Source organism: Saimiri boliviensis, chromosome 9 (genome assembly GCF_048565385.1).
Source record: "Saimiri boliviensis isolate mSaiBol1 chromosome 9, mSaiBol1.pri, whole genome shotgun sequence".
Lineage (NCBI taxonomy): Eukaryota > Metazoa > Chordata > Mammalia > Primates > Cebidae > Saimiri > Saimiri boliviensis.
The window spans coordinates 90,521,719-90,544,244 of record NC_133457.1 but is presented as its reverse complement, the minus strand read 5'-3'; the positions used below and the strand labels follow the sequence as shown (position 1 = coordinate 90,544,244).

General features: G+C 42.8%; 1 protein-coding gene across 1 annotated transcript; it reads left to right on the top strand.

Annotated features, from left to right (window-relative positions):
• Nucleotides 1-7,111: 7,111 nt before the first annotated feature.
• Nucleotides 7,112-21,167, top strand: CHGB (chromogranin B). Its single transcript, XM_003933219.3, has 5 exons — nucleotides 7,112-7,284; nucleotides 11,898-11,944; nucleotides 12,423-12,516; nucleotides 17,806-19,565; nucleotides 20,777-21,167. Exons 1-5 carry the CDS (start codon nucleotides 7,236-7,238, stop codon nucleotides 20,852-20,854), a joined length of 2,028 nt encoding a protein of 675 aa, XP_003933268.2. The 5' UTR covers nucleotides 7,112-7,235; the 3' UTR covers nucleotides 20,855-21,167.
• Nucleotides 21,168-22,526: the final 1,359 nt, after the last annotated feature.

The window sequence follows — 22,526 nt, the reverse complement described above, 5'->3', positions numbered from 1 at the left end:
GATGTTTTAGACTATGCGTCTTTACATAAAAATAATGACTCCTCAAGGACCATTATGAATTACTGAAAACTAAAATGTTCATTGTCATAAAACTGAAATTAACCTACATAAAGTTTTCCTGGCATCTACATCTATAGAACACATTTTTGTTGAGGAGAGGCCTGCCTGAGAGTTGGTACGCTCTAATATTCACTATAAATAATTAAAAATTCAGCCTCTGCAGAAGAATGCCTCCTCGCAGAGCAAAGTCAGCCAAATCTCCCAGAATCACTGAAGCAGGACCAACTTACATTTCATGCCTCCTAGGATGAACACAGAGAGAAGGGCCAGGGAGGTGCAGCAGGCAGAGAAGGGAAGGCAGAGCTCAAAACACAGCACGGACTGCTTCTGGGTTCTCAATATCAGCCTTTTGGGCCTCAAAGTGGTGTGATTTCAGGTCCATAGCCACCATGTCTGGCTTGGTGCTGGAAAATCTACATATTTATATACATATTTTATAATAAGACCAAACTTCAAAAATCCCCTAGGAAGAGTACCATATGGAGGAGGCTTTTTCAAGGGAAAAGGTGAAAAAAGCTGTGAGTATCAAGGCACCAGAGGTGGAAAGAAGTTACTACCAAGAGGTGGAAGGAACACCAATGGATCAGGATGCAGGCCTGATATCTCAGCAACCCACTGCTCCGCACAAGTGCTGGAGGAGGGAAGGGCCACACTACCCGCATTCCAACCAGGTACCCCATCAGATTCCTCCATGGTTACCCCCAGGTTCCCTTCTGCTTTCAGGATCAGAGGAACCCCAGAGCTCCTGCAATCTTTTTCATTAGTCCTACCTGAGTGATATGGATGAGGGAAATGGGCAGGGAACCAGCAGCATGAGTGCAGGGTGTGAGCATGTGCATGCACACACACGTGTGTGTGACCACATGTGTGTGAAATATCTCTGTAGTCCTTTCTGGAGCCTGAAGTCAAAGGAGACTGGACCATGCTCTCATCCTGCCACACTGACATAGTCTTTCTGCTATCAATTTAATAAATAGATATTAAAGCAAAGGATTTTAAAAAATGAGAAAAATGAATAAAGTGTTCTCCCAGTGGGTTTCAGCCTCTTTCTCTCTGCCTTACCTGTGCACTGCCACTGAGTAAGTAAGAATAACCTAGGTCCAAGACTTGAGCAAATGTGTGAAGCAAGTGAAACATGGCTTGGTCTTTTTCTAGCAGCCGTCTACCCAAAGCATCCTGGAATCGAGATGCCCATTCTCTGACTCTAGCGGGGGTTACACTAGGGAGAAGTATCATGTGACAAGAGCATCAATACCCAAACAATCCGAATTCAAATCCCAGTCCTTGGTACGACCATTTCACAAAGCTGGTAGTATCTGCTTGGCATGGTGGCTCACACATGTAATCTCAGCACTTTGGGAGGTGAAGGTGGGAGGATTGCTTGATCCCAGGAGACTAGCCTGAGCAACAAAGTGAGCCCTCCATCTCTACAGAAATAAAAAATTAGCTGGGCATGGTGGCATGTGCCTGTGGTGCCAGCTACACAGGAGGCTGAGGCGGGAGGATTGCTTGATTCCAGGAGGATGAGGCTGCAGGGAGCTATATTCAGGCCAGAGCACTTCAGCCTGGGCAGCAGAGTAAGATTCTGTCACAAATGAACAAACAAACAAATAAACAAAAAAAGCACAGTATCTACTAGAGCTGACCCAACAATTTCACATATGAGTGTATACTCATTGGAAACAAGTGCTTATGTCTGCCAAGACACAAGTACACAAGTGTTTATAGCATATTTATTCATAATATTTCCAAACTGAAAACAATCCAAATATCTAACAATGATAGACTATAAATATATTGTTTCATCTTTCACACTATGGAACACTACATAGCAATGAAAAGGAATGAATTATTGCTATACATGACAGATGTAATACTGAGTGAAAGTAGTTGGAAGCAAAGGAGCACAGACTATTAATATAAGATTTCATGTATATAAAGTTTCAAAACAGGCCAAAATAATCTGTGGTGGTAGATTTCAGAGGAGTGGTCATCTCTGGAGTGAGTGTTGACTGAAGGCAAGAGGGAGCTTTCTGGAGTGCTGGGAATGTTCTGGATCAGGACGTTGACTACATGAATATACACATGGGCAAAACTCTAATGATCTGTATACTTCAGGTGTATGCACTTCATCACTTGACTCTATGTTAACACATTCAATTTTTGAAAAAAATATTTTTCTTAAAATTAGTTTTAAGAAGTGAACCAAAAAGAAATCTCAGCCTGCCTCTTTCCACCACATGTTTTTGATCATAAACAAAATATTTCATGTTTTTAATGTTAACCTCAGATCCTTCACTTGTACAGAGGGTGTTAAAAGACATGAGCAGTCAGTTTCATAACTTTTTTTTGTAAAAATCCAATGTGCAGAATCTGTGAAAGTGCTTTGGAAACTTTTAACTGTTGTATGAACTGAGTGTGAGTTTTGAGGCAGGACAAAAAAAACACCTGCAGGCTGCCAGGTGCAGTGGCTCACACCTGTAATCCCAACACTCTGGGAGGCCAAGGCTGGTGGATCACGAGGTCAAGAAATGGAGTCCATCAGGGCCAACATGGTGAAATCCTGTCTCTACTAAAAATACAAAAATTAGCTGGGCATGGTGCCATGCACCTGCAGTCCCAGCTACACAGGAGGTTGAGGCAGGAGAATCGCTTGAACCTGGGTGGTGGAGGTTGCAGTGAGCTAAGATTGCACCATTGCACTCCATCCTGGCAACAGAGTGAGACTCCATCTTAAAAAAAAAAAAAAAAAAAAAAAAACCTGCAAGCACCATTCAGTCTTGATATTTATCATGTGATGATATGCGGTAAACTATAGCTTTGCCAAGAGATTTGGGTCTTATCACTTCATGAGACCCAAAGCATAGTTATCCTACTTCTCAATATTAATTGCTTGCTTTTTCTCCAATTATAAGAAGTGAGACTGTTCATCTGACCATCCCATTATATGCAAACTCCACATTTTTAGAGGAACATCCCCTATTTTGTCACACCTGAATGGTGTGGCTCTACCTCTTGCCTTCCCTTGAGAAATGTCAATTTTGACTACTATGTAACTGCATGCAAGTTATAAGGAATTATCTTACCCATAATTTGGTAGATTTTAAAAAATGATTTCTATCCTCTCTTAGGATGAAGGTTTTGTTTCTGATTTCTTAATCATGTTCAAGTGCATCAGGAATCCAGCCTAAGAAACCAGGTACTAAATGTAGGACCAAACTACCCAAGGAAAACTACTCGTTGACATAGTGCCCTTTATTAGGAAAACACTTAAATTTACAAGAGATAAATATTTATCCTCTTGACTACAAACCCATGGAATTCTGTAGAATTCACTTAATCCATGTCAAAAAAAAAAAAAAGCTAACTCTGCTCAATATTGGAAAGAAACCAACTGTTTCTAAATTGGTCTGTCGATGTGATGTAATAACTGTCAAAATCCTGGCAGGTCTTTTTTTTTTTTTCATGAAAATAGACAGCTGATTACAAGATTTATATGAAAATGCAAAGAGCCAAAAATGGCCCATACCATCCTAAGGAAAAACAAGGTGGGAAGACCTTTTTCACCAGACATCAAGACTTATGGTCACAGTGCTTCACACCTAATTCCGGCACTTTAGAAGGCCAAGGTGGGTTGATCACTTGAGCACAGGAGTTCAAGACCAGCCTGGCAACATGATAAAACCATGTTTTTGCAAAAAAAAAAAAAAAAAAAAAAAACAAAACAAAAAATTAGCCAGGTACAGTGGCACATGCTGGTAGTCCCAGCCGCTCTGCAGGCTCAGGTGGGAGGATCATTTGAGCCTGGGAGGCAGAGGTTGCAGTGATCTGAGATTGGGCCACTGCACTCCAGCCTGGGTGACAGAGTGAGATCTTGTCTTAAAAAAAGGAAAAAAAGATCTATTAAAAATTAAGATGATATGATGAAAGAGAAAGTGTGGTGCTACTTCAAGGAACAAATAATTCAGTGACATGGAATGGACCAACGTTCTGGAAGAGTCCAGCAACATACCTATGGACTGCAGATATTTTTTTCAAAGTGACACTGCAGAACAGATAGGAAAGGATGGTCACTTCAATCAAAATTGCCAGGACAACTGGGTGATAATATGGTAAAAAATGTGGCTGGGGACAGTTGTTTGTGCCTGTAATCCTAGCATTTTGGGAGGCCAAGGCGAGGAGATCGCTTGAAGTCAGGATTTTGATACCAGCCTGGGCAACATAGTGAGACCTCTATCTCTACAAAAAAAATAGAAAGTGGCAAAGTGTGGTGGCACACGCCTGTAATCCTACTCAGGAGGTTGAGGTAGAAGGATTGCTTGAGCCCAGAAGTTGGAGGCTGTTGTGCTACTTTTCTCCAGCCTGGGTGACAGAGCAAGACCTTGTTAAAAAAAAAAAAAGTGACTAGACCCCTATATCATGCCATGTTTATTCTAAGCCCTAGTCCCTAAGAAAAATTTTGGTTTTCCTCCTTCATCCTGCTTTGAAAGAATTCTTTAAAAATGCTTCTCCTTATGGCTTTTTTTTCCCCCCTGGTACATAAAGATCTAAATGTGCAAGGCAAAAATCATAAAAGTTTGTACAATAATGAAAAATGTAAAAGAAAGCTAAGTCTGAATGTGAGAACTGGCTGTAGGCCAGGGTTGCCTTTTTTCCCCCTTCATTCCAATTGACAATAATGAAGAGATCTTTCCTATGTCAGGACTTGATGAGTAATGAACTCAGTCCAAGCCCCCATCTGAGAAGCCACAAGATGATGTTAACATTATTTAACTCCATGCTTTTCAAGGGAGCGAGAAGAAAGGGAAGTCACTGGAAAATTGAGATGCAGATTGTCTTAGAAGCTGGTAATTTAAAGAACTGTTGGCAATCAGTGCATCTTAAAGAGTATTAGAACCCTTATATAATTTTAATAGCAGAGGAAAAGTTGCTTTCAGATCTCCACCCAAGGAATGGCCCTCACTCAACAGCCTCTTTTTTCTGTACCTACTGATTTACAGAGGTTTTAAATGGACTCTTTTGTGCCCCCAAAGATTCTCTTTTTAAATTTTAAAAGTATTTCAGATTTCAGAAAAATGCAAAAACAGTATAAAAATTCCCATATACCTTTCTCCTCAATTCCCTGAATGTTAACATTTTGCCATACTTACCTCAGCATTCTATTTTTCTCTATCTTTATATTTTTTCTAAAAATGTTGTTGTACATATTTAGGTAAGGAAGTTGTACATATGATAACTTTTTACCTCTAGATACTTCAAGGTGCGTTTCCTAAAAATGCACCTTGAAGTATGTTGTACATATTTAGGAAATATGTTGTACATATTTAGGAAAGGAAGTTGTACACATGATAACTTTTTACCTCTAGATACTTCAAGGTGCGTTTCCTAAAAACAGGAACATTTTCTCACATAATCACAGTATAATTTTCTTTCTCTCCCTCTCTTTTTGTATTTTTGGTAGTGACCGGGTTTCACCATGTTTCCCAGGCTGGTCTTGAACTCCTGAGCCGAGTCAATCCACCCACCTCGGTCTTGCAAAGTGTTGGGATTACAGGCGTGAGCCTCCACACCCGGCCCACAGAACAATTTTCAAAATCAGAAAACTGACATTAATACAATACAATAAAGTAACTTATGTATCTTCAAAATATATCCATTGTTCCACTTATATCCTTTTTAAGACTATTCTTTTAAGTATTCTGTGGCTGTGGTCTTGATGAAATACTTTCTAGCTTCTTCAAGAAAATGTAGCCATTCACTCAGCACATACAAAAATAATTTGAACCTAATTAATTTTCAAGAAAACTAAACTGAAACCTTGCTTGAGCTGTGCACGCAGACATCTTCATTCACTGAATGAAGAGATCCCAGTGAAGTCTCACTCTGTTCCGAAAAGCTTGTGTTACTCTTCTTCTGTGCAGATCACCTGCCTGCTGCTTTTTTCCCGATTCTTCATTAGGCTGAGGGAACCCACATCAAAAATATTCTGCCAGATGCTTTCACCTTTTTCTCACACATAATAACAAAAACACTTTACTGTCTCAATTTCAAAGCGAGACAGGATGCACAGGGTTTGTAGCGTAGACTTCTTCTTACCAGCAGGTTATTACGCGACCCACCCCTGAGACGAAGGCTACGTTGTAAAGGAGTAATTAAAAACCAAAGGGGAACAACCTGAATAAATGCCCATTAGAAAAGGAACTGGTTAAATAAATTCTATTGTATCCGTTCAATGTAATATATCATTCAAAAGAAGATGCAGCTGTACATGTTCCAAAATAAGTCAAACCTAAATTATAGAGAGTAGTAAAATTGTGTTGACTGTAAAGAGGAATTGAGGAACTTGAGAACTGGAAATAAAGGACAAAGGGAGAGTTTTACAGTAAATCCTTTTGTACCGTCTGATTTTCTTTTCTTTTTTACCGTGTGTGTGTTATGTATTCAGAGGGAGAGGAGGAGAGACAGTCATGAATAGGAGATAGAATCATGGATAGGTAAATAGACATAAAGACGGAAAGAAAAGTTCGAAGGAAAGCAGGTCCCATAGTCTCTGGCTGCACTTTTACTTTTAAAGCCATCATTGTCTTTTCCATTTCCCTGACCAACCGTTTAGTTCTCTCTCGTTAGCAGGAGTCTTTTCCTCAGCTAGGTCGAGGAGACACAAACAGACCTCGTCATGCACACATCTCAGCACAACCACACACATAGTCTCAAACACACGGTTTTAGATGTGAAGGTGTGGGGGTGGGGCGGGGGAGTTGGGGAGCAGGCTGAGGGGGACCTCCCGCCTCCCCCACCGTCTCAGATCTTCACTACTGTCCCCCACGCGTCCCTTCTCTGGGGCGCCATTCGCCCCCACCCCCGCTCCAGACCCCGTACCCCAGGCTACCGGACTGGCGTAAATTTCCGCCCATTTGCGTCGCCGCCCTGTGGGGGCTGCTTCGTGACGTCAGGGCTGAGCTAGGGGGCGCCCGCTCCTGGCTGCCCGCCCCTCCCGGCCCTGCGGCCCCCGCCTGCCCTTTAAAAGAGCGGGTCCTGCGCCAGCCGCGCCACACCGCGGGGACCGGGACGCACGCTGGTTTCCCGGGGCCGCTCCATCGCGCCTTCCTCCTGCGCCTCGATTCTCCGGTCCAGCCGCCATCTTCGTCTCCGCGCAGGGGTCGGCGAGCGGGGCCATGCAGCCGGCGCTGCTTCTCAGCCTCCTGGGAGCCGTGGGGCTGGCGGGTGAGTGGGCGCGGCGGGCCGGTCAGCACCGCGGACAGCGCCAGCATCGCGGTTCCCCGCCGCTCCCGCAGCCAGGCTGGCGGGTGAGTGGGCGCGGCGGGCCGGTCAGCACCGCGGACAGCGCCAACATCGCGGGTCCCCGCCGCTCCCGCAGCCAGGCTGGCGGATCCCGGGAGAGAGAGGGAGGGTTGAGGGGAAGGCTTATCTCTTGCTTCGTTTCTTCTCCTCCCTGAGTGTTTTCCTTCAACTCCTCCCACCCGTTTGACTTGGAAAAAGCTAGAGGGTTTCCCAGCCCAACCAGGGGAGCCTCAGTCTTTTTATATCTGAGTTTTCCTCTGGATAGAAGGAAGAAAACGTGCCGCACCTCCAAGGAAACCCCACATTTTGTATTCGCTTCTAAGATGTCATGCTCTCTTCCCGTCCTGTCGAGACCCTGTCGTAGTCTGATTCTGTAACTGTTTGGCTTTTTAAAGCCAGGCGGCTACGGAGAGACAGGAATACAAGTATGATGTTATTTAGCACCTGCATAATTTCCCTTATTATTGTTATTGTCGTATAAATATGATGTGATAAAAGTGACTCCCATATGTATATAAGATATATCCCTTTTCTTAACATGTCCATATATAATGTGTGTGTATGTGTGCTCATGTATGTACAGGTTTAATATACTATGTTTCTCTATTTTGTATTTCCATCTCTCGTCGAGACAATCTCACACTCAAAGAATTTTTTTTTTAACCTGTGAAAGCCTCATCAGTTCTAAGAACATGTACCCCTCATTTTTAAGTTATGAATGGAAACCGCAATATTTTGACTTCTGTACTCCAGGAAAATTATTAGAGTACAAAATAACCACAAAAGTACCTTTGGAGTAGTTAAAAAAAAAAAAGTTTTAGTAGATTGAGGAGGATGGAATTTTAAGTAGTAGATATTTGACTGTTTCTCTTTTTGTGTGAAAGATTGTAGGATTAATTTGTCAAACTACTCTGAATCTCAAACAAATGATCTTTGAAGAGCTGAAGTGTGTATGTGTGTGTGTGTGTGTGTGTGTGTGTGTGTGTGTGTGTTGGAAATAGAGTCACCTATGGGTATTAAGATATTGAGACTATTGTAGCACCGATTTAAACCACAGGTTTTCTTCAGCTTTTAATGACCTTTAGAAAATTGTTCATATCTGAAATTGAGACTCCTACCTAGAATTGAGATATTGCCATCCACGAATATGGAGATTTTATTGGCAGCAATTACTGGATCCAAAAGGTAGAGACAAAATGAAAGCCAGTCATAATTAATTTTATTGTAAGCTACATACATTCAGAATTTGTTAAAATTTTTGTCATTGTTACAAATTATGAATAAATGTTCTCTATTTTATTAAAAAAACCCAAATGAATATTTAGAATTATTTCTGGTCAAAATACTTTCAGAAAGGAATTGCTTTGCTTGGGAGGCTGTAAACCACAAAACAATGACATTTGTGGGATTTATTTAACCATTGTGGTATAATACTTACAGATCTCTTGTGTAACAGAATATTTTAAATACAAATTTGTATTTTAATAGCAGCTAAAATGAAGACATGATAATCTTTTAAAAATTGAGCTATAATTTATATGTCCACACTTTTAAAGTATGTAATTCAGTGGTTTTTCGTATGTTCACAGATTGTGCAACTATTACCACTGTCAAATTTCAGAACATTTCCATCACCCAGAAAGATACCACAGACCCATTGGCAAGCACCTCTCCATTCCTACCTCTCCACAGCCTCTGGTGATGAGATTTGTTAGCCTTCAAGTAGAGCTGGTTATTTGCAAAATCACAGGGCTGGGGGGAAGCCTCAAGAAACCTTCTAGCTCATTCGCTTATCCTTAAGAGCTTCTGAAAGGAGATCCACAACCTTCTATGGAAGCTATTGTGCACTGTAAAAATTAATATAAGGGAAATAGTCAAATGATATCCATAGTTTTCTTTTTTCTTTCTTTCTTTCTTTTTTTTTTTTGACAGAGTCCTGCTCTGTTGGCCAGGCTGGAGTGCTGTGGTGCAATCTCAGCTCACTGCAACCTCTATCTTGAGGGCTCAAGCAGTTCTCCTGCCTCAGTCTCTCAAGTAGCTGGGATTACAGGTGTGTGCCACCACACCCAGGTTTTTTTTTGTTTGTTTGTTTGTTTTTTTGTTTTTTTGGTTTTTTTTTTTGTATTTTTAGTAGAGACGAGGTCTTACCATACCATGTTGGCTAGGATGGTTTCTATTTCCTGACCTTGTGATCTGCCCACCTCAGCCTCCAAAAGTGCTGAGATTACAGGCATGAGCCACCACGCCTGGCCAGGAAAATGGTTTCTATATTCAGAAGAGCTTGTTTAACTTATTTTACAGCTATATTTTCAATCTGGGAATCAAACTTTAATAGTCTTAGATTATTAGTCTGAGTTACTCTCAGATTTACCACATTATTTGATAATTTTTTTTAAACATTTGATTGCTTTACTTTTAGCACAAGCATTAGGTTTTCTTTTTCTTAAATCCCTACAGAGAGCATTAGGTTTTCTGTTGTGCCACCTGCATCTTACCATATACAAAAGTAAGTTGAAGTGCTTTAAGGATAACAACATGCCTTTGGCTATTACTTCTTTTTTCTTAGATTTTACTGGAAAAATACAGAAGCAGCTAGATGTCTCACCAAGATGTATAGTTTATGTTCAAAAGCAGACCCTAGTTGTTTTTTTTTTTCTTTTTCCATCAAAAAGAGATCTGAAGAGCCTCAGTCAGAGAAACAATGGTTCTATAAATACAAACATAAGCTATGAGTTGTCTAGAGTAATAAAAGAAAAATCTTTCTCTGCCTCCAAATCTGGTTACTATTAATGCTTTGGCAATACCAGTAGTTAATAAAAGCATCTATTTCACGCTTGTAAAATTAAAGGAGAGTATTAGCAAGAAACTGCATTATCAAAGACTTAGTAAAGCTGGATTTTTAAAAAGTCATTTGGTTTACTAGGGGAGTTATTGTTTCATAGTCATTGCTTTCCAGAGGATTTTACAGATTTCTGGTGGAAAGAGAAAGTGCTGAAGTGGGTGTGTCCTCAAACAGCCATTTGGAGGATGAAAGAACAGTCCAGTATATTGGACCTTGGGTACCAAAAATGGGCCGACTGGATCTTGCCTGATAAGCATTTCAGGAAGAACTTGGGGTCTTCATAGCTTGTTAGCTACTTCTCAAATATTTTTAAATGATTTTAATAGACTGCATAACTTTGGGCTTCTTGAAACAATTGAAGTAGATCCCAGATCGTGCTTTGAGAGGAAAGTTTAGGAAAGTGAGTAAATGAAACAGGTGTTTTCTTTCCAGGTTGGGCCCCATGATATGTAATTGATAGCTGGTGGGGAACGTTTAAAGAGGCTTAGAGCAAAGCATTTTGGTATGAAAGGTCAGGTTGCTGCATTTGAACAGCTTTCCTGTCTGATGTCTGAGAACTTACTCCAACTAGCTCTACTCTCTTCTCAGGGACTTAGAATAATTTTCCGCACTGAGCTTCTCCTGCCGTAACAGCAGTTGCCTGCTGCAGGGAATGCCAAGAGAACTGTAGAGATGGACTTATATGTAAATGCTTTGGGCTGTTCGAATGGAAACGGCTTACGCAGAACAAAGTCAAAGTGAAAAAAGAATCAAAGCAGCTTTGAGGAAAAAAAAAGGCACTAAAAAATTAAAATTACCTGAAGTATTTTCTAAGAAGACAAAGCAACTTCAAATACTGCTTTAAGATAGGCAGAATCTCATGAAATTTTATTGAAATAATTAAAATTTTTCTTTTAAAATATTCTTATAAATCAGTGGATAAACATTGATTTGCATATGATATAATGGACTTGATGCTGTACTAGGAGGGTTAGGTATCTGCCGTGTTCTTTACATGATTGTAAACAGTCGTTGAGGAAGAGAAACATAATGTTGATATGGATGCACAAACGAGCTTGTTCAGGCAAAGGCCTTGCAGGTAAAAAAACGAGGTAATTAATTATGGAAGACAGCCATAACTATGTCTTTGTCATGGAAGTAAGTTTTGGGAGGATATTTTTTTGGAAACAGAGATAGGGAGAGAGAGCCACAGATCTTTACCCATTTGGGGTAGGCAGAGAAGGGTCAAGGAGGGCACTCATTATATTAGACTTAGTTTGGTTTACACTTTTAATGGAAGTAAAATATATAGAAAGTTGAAGAGGTCATGAATATACAGCTTAATAAGCACACCTATGTAACCAGCATGGAGATTAAAAAACGGAACATTTCTGGTACCCCAGAAGCCCCCTCCATGTCTGTGGTCAAGATTTGATTATAATAATTAATCACCTTATTTTTTACCCACAAGGTCTTTGCCTGAGCAAGCTCGTTTATGCTTTCGTATCAACATTGTGTTTCTCTTCCTCCACACTGTTTACAATCATGTTAAGAGCATGGCAGATTTATACTGGATCTAAGATAGCATTTGTTTCCATATATATTTAAGACATTGCTAGGGGTGAAAACAACTCACGTGGGGTGATTTTGTGAGTCTGAGGTCACACAGCTTCCCAAAAACCAACTCATTTTCCATTCTTTTTCTCCTTCAAAGCTGTCAATTCCATGCCAGTGGATAACGGGAACCACAATGAAGAAATGGTAAGTTGCAATGTCAATCTTAGAATCTAGACTTGTATCTAGACTCTAGATTCTCCCAGTCCCTATTATACCAAACCAAACACCTGCACGTGTACACATGCACACACACACAAAACATAGCCTTACAAAGCCAGGTTTTCATGCCTGACAGAATGTGGGCAAGGGATGCCCCTCCTGCACTGAGCCCCTATCTCCTGTCAAGATGGTTTAGCATCCCCGAGGATAGCTGTGCCATTGGTTTGGAAATGGACGTTTATTTTCCTTCTCCAGATAATCCCAACTCAGTGCTTTCTTGCATTGTTTTGTGTAGAGGTTTGGAAGATTTGATTCTGTTTCTGTAAATCTGTATCTCTGCCCTAAGAAATACTGCATCAGCGCAGGTCATGTAGTCAAGCCTTCCTTGACAGCAGCTCTGGGTTGAGTAGTCTGTCATCCAGTGACACCAGCTTCCCCAACCTGCTTTCGGGTGTTTCTCCAGGTGACTCGCTGCATCATTGAGGTCCTCTCAAATGCCTTGTCGAAGTCCAGTGCTCCACCCATCACCCCTGAGTGCCGCCAAGTCCTGAAGAAGAGTAAGTGTCCTGCACTGCGGGCAGATCTTTGTCGCTGCAGTGATCCTTGTTCCTACTCCCTCCAAATCACCTTCCACTTTATCTACAAATGACCTGGGAGCATAACACAGTAGGAAGAGTGTGGATTGACTAGGCCAGTATCTGGGAGACAGTCATATGACTCTTAGTTCCTGATTTACCATTTTGCAGCTGTGTGACTATGGGAAAGGCCCTTTGCCTCCCTAGGTTTATTTCCTCAAAGTAAAATGAAGGAGTTGAACTCAATGACAGTCTTTCAGATGCCTATCCATTCTTAAATTCCTTAGTTCCATATTTTGGATTTTTAGGACAGGACTTCATTTGGGTGGAGGGAGGTATGGGAAATGCTGGTTTGTGATTAGATGAGGAAGGGTTTCTGGAAGTGCTGGAAGATGATAGAGGAAGATTTAAAAATCATTCTTCTCTTTGCCTTTTACTCTTCTGATAGTGAGAAGCAGGAAGCTTAGAAGGTGACTTAAAATTTCTGGCCTATTTACACAACAAATTAGCTAAGATAGTTTAATGCACAGCTTACTAGAATAGAAGGTACCACCAAATGGTACCAGGAGTTCGAGGCCTGAGAACTGGAAAGGTTACAGGTAGAGGCAGAGCATTCCAGTGAGGCAACTAATGGCTTTCTGAGTCTATGAAAGCCTGGGTGACAGAGTGAGACTCCGTTAAAAAAACAAAACAAAACAAAACAAAACAAAACAAAACTCTCATTGCCACCAGCTTGGCCAACATAGTGAAACCCCATCTCTACTAAAAATACAAAAACTAGCCAGGCATGGAGGCAGGTGCCTGTAATCGCAGCTACTCAGGAGGCTGAGGCAGGAGAATCACTAGAACCTGGGAGGCAGAGGGTGTATTGATTGTGCCATTACGCTCCAGCCTGGGCACAGCCTGGGTGGCAGAGTGAGATTCCATCTCAAAAACAAACAAACAAAAAACTCACCAAAAACCAACTCTCACTGCCAGACAAGACACTTGGCTATTGCTACACATGAGCCCTCATGCATGAAATAGTAAAGAGAAAATAGTGATTGACCAAAAGAGTAACCTGAGGCCTTTCCCTTCCTTTGTTTACTAGACCAATGCAAAAGTGAGGGGTCTGTCCTGTCGGGTCACCAAAGAATCACGATTACTTAGGAAAAGTTGCCTATGCCTGCCTGCCAAGATCTTAGCCCTTAGATTACAGCATAGTAACTCTAGCCTCTGCTCCAGCCCTCATAATGCCCTGGGGTCTTTTGATGTCTGTTGAGCAAGATGTAGGAAAACTGGGAAAAAAATCAAATGACCCATGTATCTAAGGACGCTGGAGATGTTATACCCAGAGAGTGACAGAATGCTGAGACGGGGAAGGTTTAAGAGCTCCTCTGTGGTTGAGCCTTAAACACCAGCCAGGGCTAGACAGACAAATAACACAAAGGAGTAAGGCAGGACAGGAAGTGACTCACAGACTGGGGGGCACATGCCTTGTCTGAGGGGGAGCAGATACTTTTCAGCTCTAATCCCATTATGGAGAAATACAGACTCTGCTGTCAGATCTTGAGATTCTTTTTTTTTTTTTTTTTTTTTGAGACGGAGTCTTGCTCTGTCTCGCCCAGACTGGAGTACAGTGGTGCAATCTCAGCTCACTGCAGCCTCTGCCCCTTGGGGTTCCAGCGATTCTCCTGCCACAACCTCCTGTGTAGCTGGGATTACAGGCGCACACCACGATGCCCGGCTAATTTTTGCATTTTTAATAGAGTCAGGGTTTGGCCATGTTGGCCCCAGGCTGGTCTCAAACTCCTGACCTCAGATGATCTGCCACCTTGGCCTCCCAAAGTGCTAGTATTACAGGCATGAGCCACTGCGCCCAGCAGATCTTAGGATTTTTCAAAAGAAGTTAAAATTTTGATTTTTAAAAGACATCTCCTGGTATTTTCATATTGCCTCCAAATTCAAACATATGAAAACTGCTATTTAGGTAAAATAGAATTCACCTCTTAGGTACCGGTTTGCAACCTTCATCCTATTCTAATTTGCTCTCTCTTGTTGGCATATCCTAACTGATCAGAAAACTAGTGGAGCTTTTGGCCAACTGGTTGGATGAATGCCTTTCTCCAGCCTCTGTCCGCCCTAGGCTCATTTCCACTCCCACTCCTACCTGCATGTCTCTGAGTCAGCATATACTCACTGAGCAAATGAATATTTGGGAAGTAGGACAGAATCATTGTTTAACGGATTTAAGAGACCTCAGGGAAGACATAGTCTAATTTCTTTTTTTTTTTTTTTTTTTTTTTTTGAGACGGAGTTTCGCTCTTGCTACCCAGGCTGGAGTGCAATGGCGCCATCTCGGCTCACCGCAACCTCCGCCTCCTGGGCTCAGGCAATTCTCCTGCCTCAGCCTCCTGAGTAGCTGGGATTACAGGCACACGCCACCATGCCCAGCTAATTTTTTGTATTTTTAGTAGAGACGGGGTTTCACCATGTTGATCAGGATGGTCTTGATCTTTTGACCTCGTGATCCACCCGCCTCGGCCTCCCAAAGTGCTGGGATTACAGGCTTGAGCCACCGCACCCGGCCCATAGTCTAATTTCTTAACAGGTACAAGAGTATCTTTCACTAGGGTTGATCTGATCATCCTTACAACATGACAAATGCATTTCCCTCTTTTTGCCTGAAAGTAAGAGTGAGCTTCACACCTTGGTTTTACAGATTGATGATGAGTGTGTGCTGCTAATCACAGACCTCTTCCAAGCTCACCTGCGGGGGCTTAAAGCTAAATTTAGTAGGAAGTGCTAAGCCTCAGGCACATGCTGCTCAGGCAGTACATGTTTAATTGGGAAAAAATAAAAGTACTTCTGTTCCTAACACTTAAGACTCACAAACCAGTAGGCAATAGGGAAGGGGCCACGGTGACTCTGCCCCTGGAGGCTCAGACCTTGTCTGATCAGCTCTGTTTCAACTGACTCTCAGAATGACATTATTATCTGTCTATCTTAGTCAGCTCAGGCTGCTATATCAAATACCATAGATTGGATGGCTTAAACAACCAACATTCATTTTTCATGGTTGTAGAGGTTGCAAGTTCAAGATCAGAGTGTCTGATGAGGGCCCACTTCCTGGCTTGTAGATAGCTGTCTTCTCTCACAGTATCCTCATCTGGTGGTGACAGAAATCATCTCTCTCTCACATCTCCCTTCTTAGGGCACTAATCCCCTTGTAAGGGTCCTCCCCTGATGACCTAATTACCTCTCAGGCCCCACTTCCACATGCTATCACATTGAGGATTAGGGCTTTGACATTTTGGAAGCACACAAACATTTAGTCATTACACTGCCCAGAGCCACCATGCTTCACTGTGCCCTCTGGCTAGCCATGCCTCAATGCCATATGTACCACCACTGGCTTCTAAGAGGCAAAGAGACTGGTGACAGATGGGTCTTCCCTCAGATGTGTGGAAAAGGTCAGGGACATTTCTTTTGCCTCATAAACATGGGATTATTATTATCATGTCAGGCTAGGCTTTAAATAGAGAGGTACCAACAGTCCACTATTTCTTGGACATTTTTACAAATCAATTTTTTTTCCATTTTGCAAATATCAGTTCAAAATGACTCATCAGTGCCACCCAAAGAAATATATTGTGAGCCACAAATATAATTTCAAATTTTATAGCAGCCACATTAAAAAAAGTAAAAAGAGATTGCATAGAAATTAATTTCAATAATATATTTTATTTTAATCCAATACTTTTTCTAATACATAATTTTGTATATCTTATCTATTTGAAATACATATTATCCAATATCCAAAATATTATTTTAACATATAATGATGTAAAAATTGTTGAGATTATTTCACATTATTCTTTATTCTTGGAAGTCTGATGTGTAGCTTACATATATAGCATGTCTCAGATTGGACCAGCCATATTTCTTTTTTTTTTTTTTTTTTTTGAGACGGAGTTTTCGCTCTTGTTACCCAGGCTGGAGTGCAATGGCGCGATCTCGGCTCACTGCAACCTCTGCCTCCTGGGCTCAGGCAATTCTCCTGCCTCAGCCTCCTAAGTAGCTGGGATTACAGGCACGCGCCACCACGCCCAGCTAGTTTTTTGTATTTTTAGTAGAGACGGGGTTTCACCATGTTGACCAGGATGGTCTTGATCTCTCGACCTCGTGATCCACCCGCCCCGGCCTCCCAAAGTGCTGGGATTACAGGCTTGAGCCACCGCGACCGGCTCAAGGACCAGCCATATTTCAAGTGCCCAACAGCACTTGGGCTTATGGCACCTGCAGTGTAGACCCAGAGCTGTTAGTGGTCTTGGCTTCAGGGATTTTATCTGAACTCTGTGACATAGGTCGAAATCCAAGCCCTCCTAGCTAACAACTGAGACAGTGCCAACTGCATATCTCCTTTCATGGGGTGCCTTTGAGGTCAGGATGATTTAGTAAGGGAGCTATTGATATTTGGAAAACATGGGCAAGAACAGTATTCAATTAAAATATCAGTTATACCATCCACTCTGACTCAGGAAACACCAAGATAACTCAGTATACTGAAGTTTGTCTTCAACATCTGATAACATGTTGGGTGGATGGAACCTGAGTGAAAGAAGGAATGGCCCTTTTCACTGATGTCCCGTTTTCTCAGGGAAGAAATGTACACCCTTCTTATCACCAGCTACTGAGTTACATATCACATACTGCAACGTTGAGTCCACAGGTGATTGGATAATAAAAGTCTGATATAAACTGATCATTTCAAATGTTTAGATCCTCCTTTGAATCTTGCCATTTCTTATTCTGGCTAATTATCTAGTTGGATTATTGGTAGAGCCATTCACATAATGCTAACTTTTTAACTCCTACCTGGAGAAAATATGCAAAGAATGGTCTTGGATTATACCATGCTGAGTCTCAATGTCTTCAAAAAGAAGAGGTTGGACTGGATTAGATGAATTCTAAGATGTTTTCTGCTTCTAAATTCTAATATTTCATAAATCCTTATCTGGATTTCAATTTGATCATTGGTAGTACCAATGAGAGAAGCTGCTTGGGTATTCTGAAGACATAAAAATATAGACAATTTATTACTATTTAAACACAGTCAAGGAGCTTTCATACCATTTACTTTCAAGAGGAATCTGAGTATATTCTTCATTAAATTAAATAATTATTCAAGCAATTTTCAGTGTCCTCAGGATTTGTAGTGATTACTGAGGCTAGTTCTTGTTGAATCACAAGCAATTCTGAAGTTATAACTACTCTTCTTTTTCATTATAGGTAGAAAAGAGGTCAAAGACAAAGAGACAACTGAAAATGAAAACACGAAGTTTGAAGTAAGATTGTTAAGAGACCCAGCTGATGCCTCAGAAGCCCACGGGCCCTCCAGTAGGGAGGAGGCAGGAGCCCCAGCGGAGAAGGACACTCAAAGCCCGACACAGGCAGACACAGAGCCATGGGCAGAGGGAGGCGGGCACAGCCGAGAGCGAGTGGATGAGCCCCAGCGGAGCCTCTATCCCTCCGACAGCCAAGTCTCCGAAGAAGCAAAGACGAGCCATTCTGAGAAGAACGAGAGAGAGGAGGTGGAGGAGGAGGAGGGAGAGAACTACCAGAAAGGGGAGCGAGGGGAAGATGGCAGTGAAGAGATACACCTTGAAGGGCCAGGAGAGACACAAAACACTTTTCTCAATGAAAGAAACCAGGCTTCAGCTACAAAAAAAGAGGAGTTAGTGGCCAGATCTGATACACGTGCTGACGGGCACTCTGAGGAGAAGACGCATAGCCGGGAGAAGAGTAGCCAGGAGAGTGGAGAGGAGGCAGGGAGCCAGGAAAAACAGCCCCAGGAGTCAAAAGGCCAACCCCAAAGCCAGGAAGAATCTGAGGAAGGTGAGGAAGATGCCACCTCTGAGGTGGCCAAACGACGCACCAGGCCCAGACACCACCACGGGAGGAGCAGGCCTGACAGGTCCTCTCAAGGAGGGAGTCTTCCCTCTGAGGAAAGGGGACACCCCCTGGAGGAATCTGAGGAGTCAAACGTCGGCATGGCCAGTTTAGGGGAAAGGAGGGACCACCATTCAACCCACTACAGGGCTTCAGAGGAAGAACCCGAATATGGAGACGTAAAGAGTTATCCAGGCGTCCAGGACTCCGAGGACCTGGAGGGGGAGCGCTACAGGGGCAGAGGAAGTGAGGAATACGGGGCTCCAAGGCCTCAGAGCGAGGAGAGTTGGGACGAGGAGGACAAGAGAAACTACCCCGGCTTAGAGCTCGATAAGATGGCACGTGGATATGAAGAAAGTGAGGAAGAGAGGGGCCAAGAGCAGGGAAAGGGACGCCATCACAGAGGTAGGGGAGGGGAGCCACGTGCGTATTTCATGTCTGACACCGGAGAAGAGAAAAGGTTCTTGGGTGAAGGACACCACCATGTCCAAGAGAGCCAGATAGACAAGGCAAGGAGGCGTCCACAAGGTGCATGGAAAGAGCTGGACAGAAATTACCTCAGCTATGGTGAGGAAGGAGCCCAAGGGAAGCGGCAGCAGCAGGGAGACCTGCAGGACACTAGAGAAAACAGAGAGGAAGCTAGGTTTCAAGAGAAACAATATGGCTCCCATCACACCGCTGAAAAGAGGAAGAGGTTAGGGGAGCTGTTCAACCCATACCACGACCCTCTCCAGTGGCAGAGAAGCCATTTTGAAAGAAGAGACAACATGGATGATAATTTTCTCGAGGGTGAAGAGGAAAATGAGCTGAGTTTGAATGAGAAGAATTTCTTCCCAGAATACAACTATGACTGGTGGGAGAAAAAGCCCTTCTCAGAGGATGTGAACTGGGGGTATGAGAAGAGAAACCTTGCCAGGGTCCCCAAGCTGGATCTAAAAAGGCAGTATGACAGGGTGGCCCAACTGGACCAGCTCCTTCACTACAGGAAGAAGTCAGCCGAGTTTCCAGACTTCTATGATTCTGAAGAGCCGATGAGCACCCTCCAAGAGGCAGAAAATGAAAAGGACAGGCCTGACCAGCGAGTTCTGACAGAGGATGAGGTACAGTGTGGGGCTTCTGTTTAAAATTACTGACTTTGGTCAATGCTAGAACGTTATGTTCAAGACTATCTTATATTAACGGGGAGAAATTGGTGGGAATTAATCACTATGAAAATGGTGCCCTAGTGGGGCTGGGCGTGGCGGCTCACACCTGTAATCCCAGCACTTTGGGAGGCCGAGGCGGGTGGATCATCTGAGGTTAGGCATTCAAGACCAGCCTGGTCAACATGGTGAAACCCTGTGTCTACTAAATATACAAAAATTAGCTAGGCATGGTAGCAGGTGCCTGTAATCTTAGCTACTTGGGAGGCTGAGGCAAGAGAATCACTTGAACCCAGGAGGGGGAGGTTGCAGTGAGCTGAGATCACACCATTGTGCTCCAGCCTGGGCGACAGAGCGAAACTCCGTCTCAAAAAAAAAAAAAAAAAGAAAAGAGAAGAAAATAGTGCCCTAGTAACGGAGTGGAGGCCACCTTGGGGGTCATTTCCACCTCCCTCTAGCCATCGTCCACATCCTTGCCCACTCCCTCAGTTGCACTGCTTCTCAACCTTGTCTGCACACTGGAGTCACCTGGAGAGCTTGAGAAATTACTTTATTTGGAACCCAGCGTCAGAGATTCTTTCTACTTGGTGCCTAGGGTGCTGCCTGGTCATCAGGATATTTTAAAGCTTCCAGATGGTTGCAGTGTTCAGGCAAGGTTGACAACTGCTGTTCTGGTATCTTCCCCTTGGTCATCTGACTGTTCATCACTCTCTCCCTGAGGTAGGGAGAATAGGTGATAGAGAAATTTACTTTCTAGACTATTTACTTTGCTATCTTTATTATTTCAAGCCCTCCTGCAGTCAGAAATTTATATCTGGGAGAGGTAATATTATTGGAGCTGTACCTAGGCAAACAATGTTTTTTTCCTAACATTGATTATGTAGGTTGGTGCTTCTCAAAGTTGAATGTATATCTGGATCATTGAGGGATTCCTAGCCCCCAGCGTTTCTCATTTAGTAGGTCCCAGGTGAGACCCCAAAATCTGCATTTCTGACAAGTTCCTGGCTGATGCCACTGGTCAGGGGAACACACTTTGAGAGTTACTGATGTAGGTTGATTAATGCAGCTTTTAACATGCCTAAAATTCCCCTTTCCGTTCATACTCCATCAAACTACAGCAAAACAAATCGGTTTGGAACCTCATGCCTCCACTTTTCTGTATTTTCCAGGAAAAAGAACTTGAAAACTTAGCTGCAATGGATTTGGAACTACAGAAGATAGCTGAGAAATTCAGCCAAAGGGGCTGACGGTCATTGGCGCAGTGGGCAGTGTTAAGAAGCAGCCCTTGCATGATCTGTTTTTTACCACTTCACTGAAAGACACCATTTATCTATCCAAGGGCAGAAAGTAGAACTTACTATTCATTCCATGTTTGACATAACTGGAAATGTCTTTAATTTTTGCCAGAATGCTATTGAAAATGTGAATAGCATGACTTTGTAGCATATTCTTTTTTGCAAAATAGACACATTAACATGCTTGTGACAATGACTGTGCTACTCTCTTTGAAAAAATGTTTGTCTCAGTTGGAAATAATAAAAGATGCACCTGAGACCAAAAGCTTCACTGTTCTTGGCTTCCTTTGGGCAAAGAGGGAGGAGTGTGACTTTTCAAATCTATTCTTTGAAGTAAATTGCAAAAGATGGCCCTAGGATTTGTTGGTTTTTGGATGCGTAATAGAATAAAAAAGCAAACCTTTTGAAGTAATGTGCAGGATATAAAGAGAAATAGATTGGAAAAAGACATCTGCTTCCCCATGCTGAAAGAGATTACCTAGGCTTGAAGAACCTGTTTCAAAATAATCATAAGATATTACTTTGAAAATTATATTATCTAAAGAGCTCTAGAAGTAGCCAGCCAGAGATCATTTTTCAGGGCTGAGAAGAAAGCTTGGATAATGGGAAGAATTCTGGGGTGGGAGTGAAAACATCTGGCCTGTCCAGACAGATCCCTGGTCCCTAAGATCTTGTCAGATTTCTACTCATTAAGAAGATAGAGGCTAGGCATGGTGGCTCACACTTGTAACCCTAGCACTATGAGAGGTCAAGGCTGGTGGTTTGCTTGAGCTCAGGAGTTCAAGACCAGCCTGGACAATGTGGCAAAACCCCATCTGTATAAAAATTAACCAGGCATAGTGGTGTGCACCTGTAGTCCCAGCTACTCAGACGGCTGAGGCAGGAGGATCACTTGAGCCCTGGAAGTTGAGGCTGCAGTGAGGTGGAGGTTACAGTGAGCCAAAATGGCGCCACTGCAGTATAACCTGGGCACAAGAGTGAAACTCCATCTCAAAACACACACACACACACACACACACACACACACACACACACACACACACAAATCAGGAGATTTCAGGTGCTGAAATAATTAACTGTAGTAATTACAGTTCTGCAGTCCAGGATCCTGACACTCAGATACATGAAAGTCCTCACTGAGAAAGTATCTGTTGATGAAAGACCTAAAGAAAGGGCATGAGCCATGTGGACACCTGGGGGAAGGACATTTCAGGCAGAGGGAATAGCAGGTACAAAGGCCCTGGGTCGGGAATGTTTGGCATGTCTGAAGAAGAACAAGAGGCCAGAGGCCAGAGTGGGAGACTGTTAGAGGAGGTGAGCTTCGAGAGGCAGCAGGGGCTAGGTCACACAGGTCTCTCTGTGGGTCCTGGTAAGGACTTTTGCTTTTGCAATTGGTGAGTTCTCAGTGGATGACTGATAGGATTTGTTCTACGTTTATAACAACACTGACAGCTGGATTGAGAGATGGCTGTAGGCGAAGTGAAGGCAGAAACATAGGAACCAAAAAGGAGGGCACTGTAATCACCCTGCTGGGTCATTGTGATGGCAGGGTCCAGCGTGGCGGTCTGGGAATGGGAGAAGTGGCAGAATTCTAGATCTATTCTGGAGACAGAGCTGACAGGTA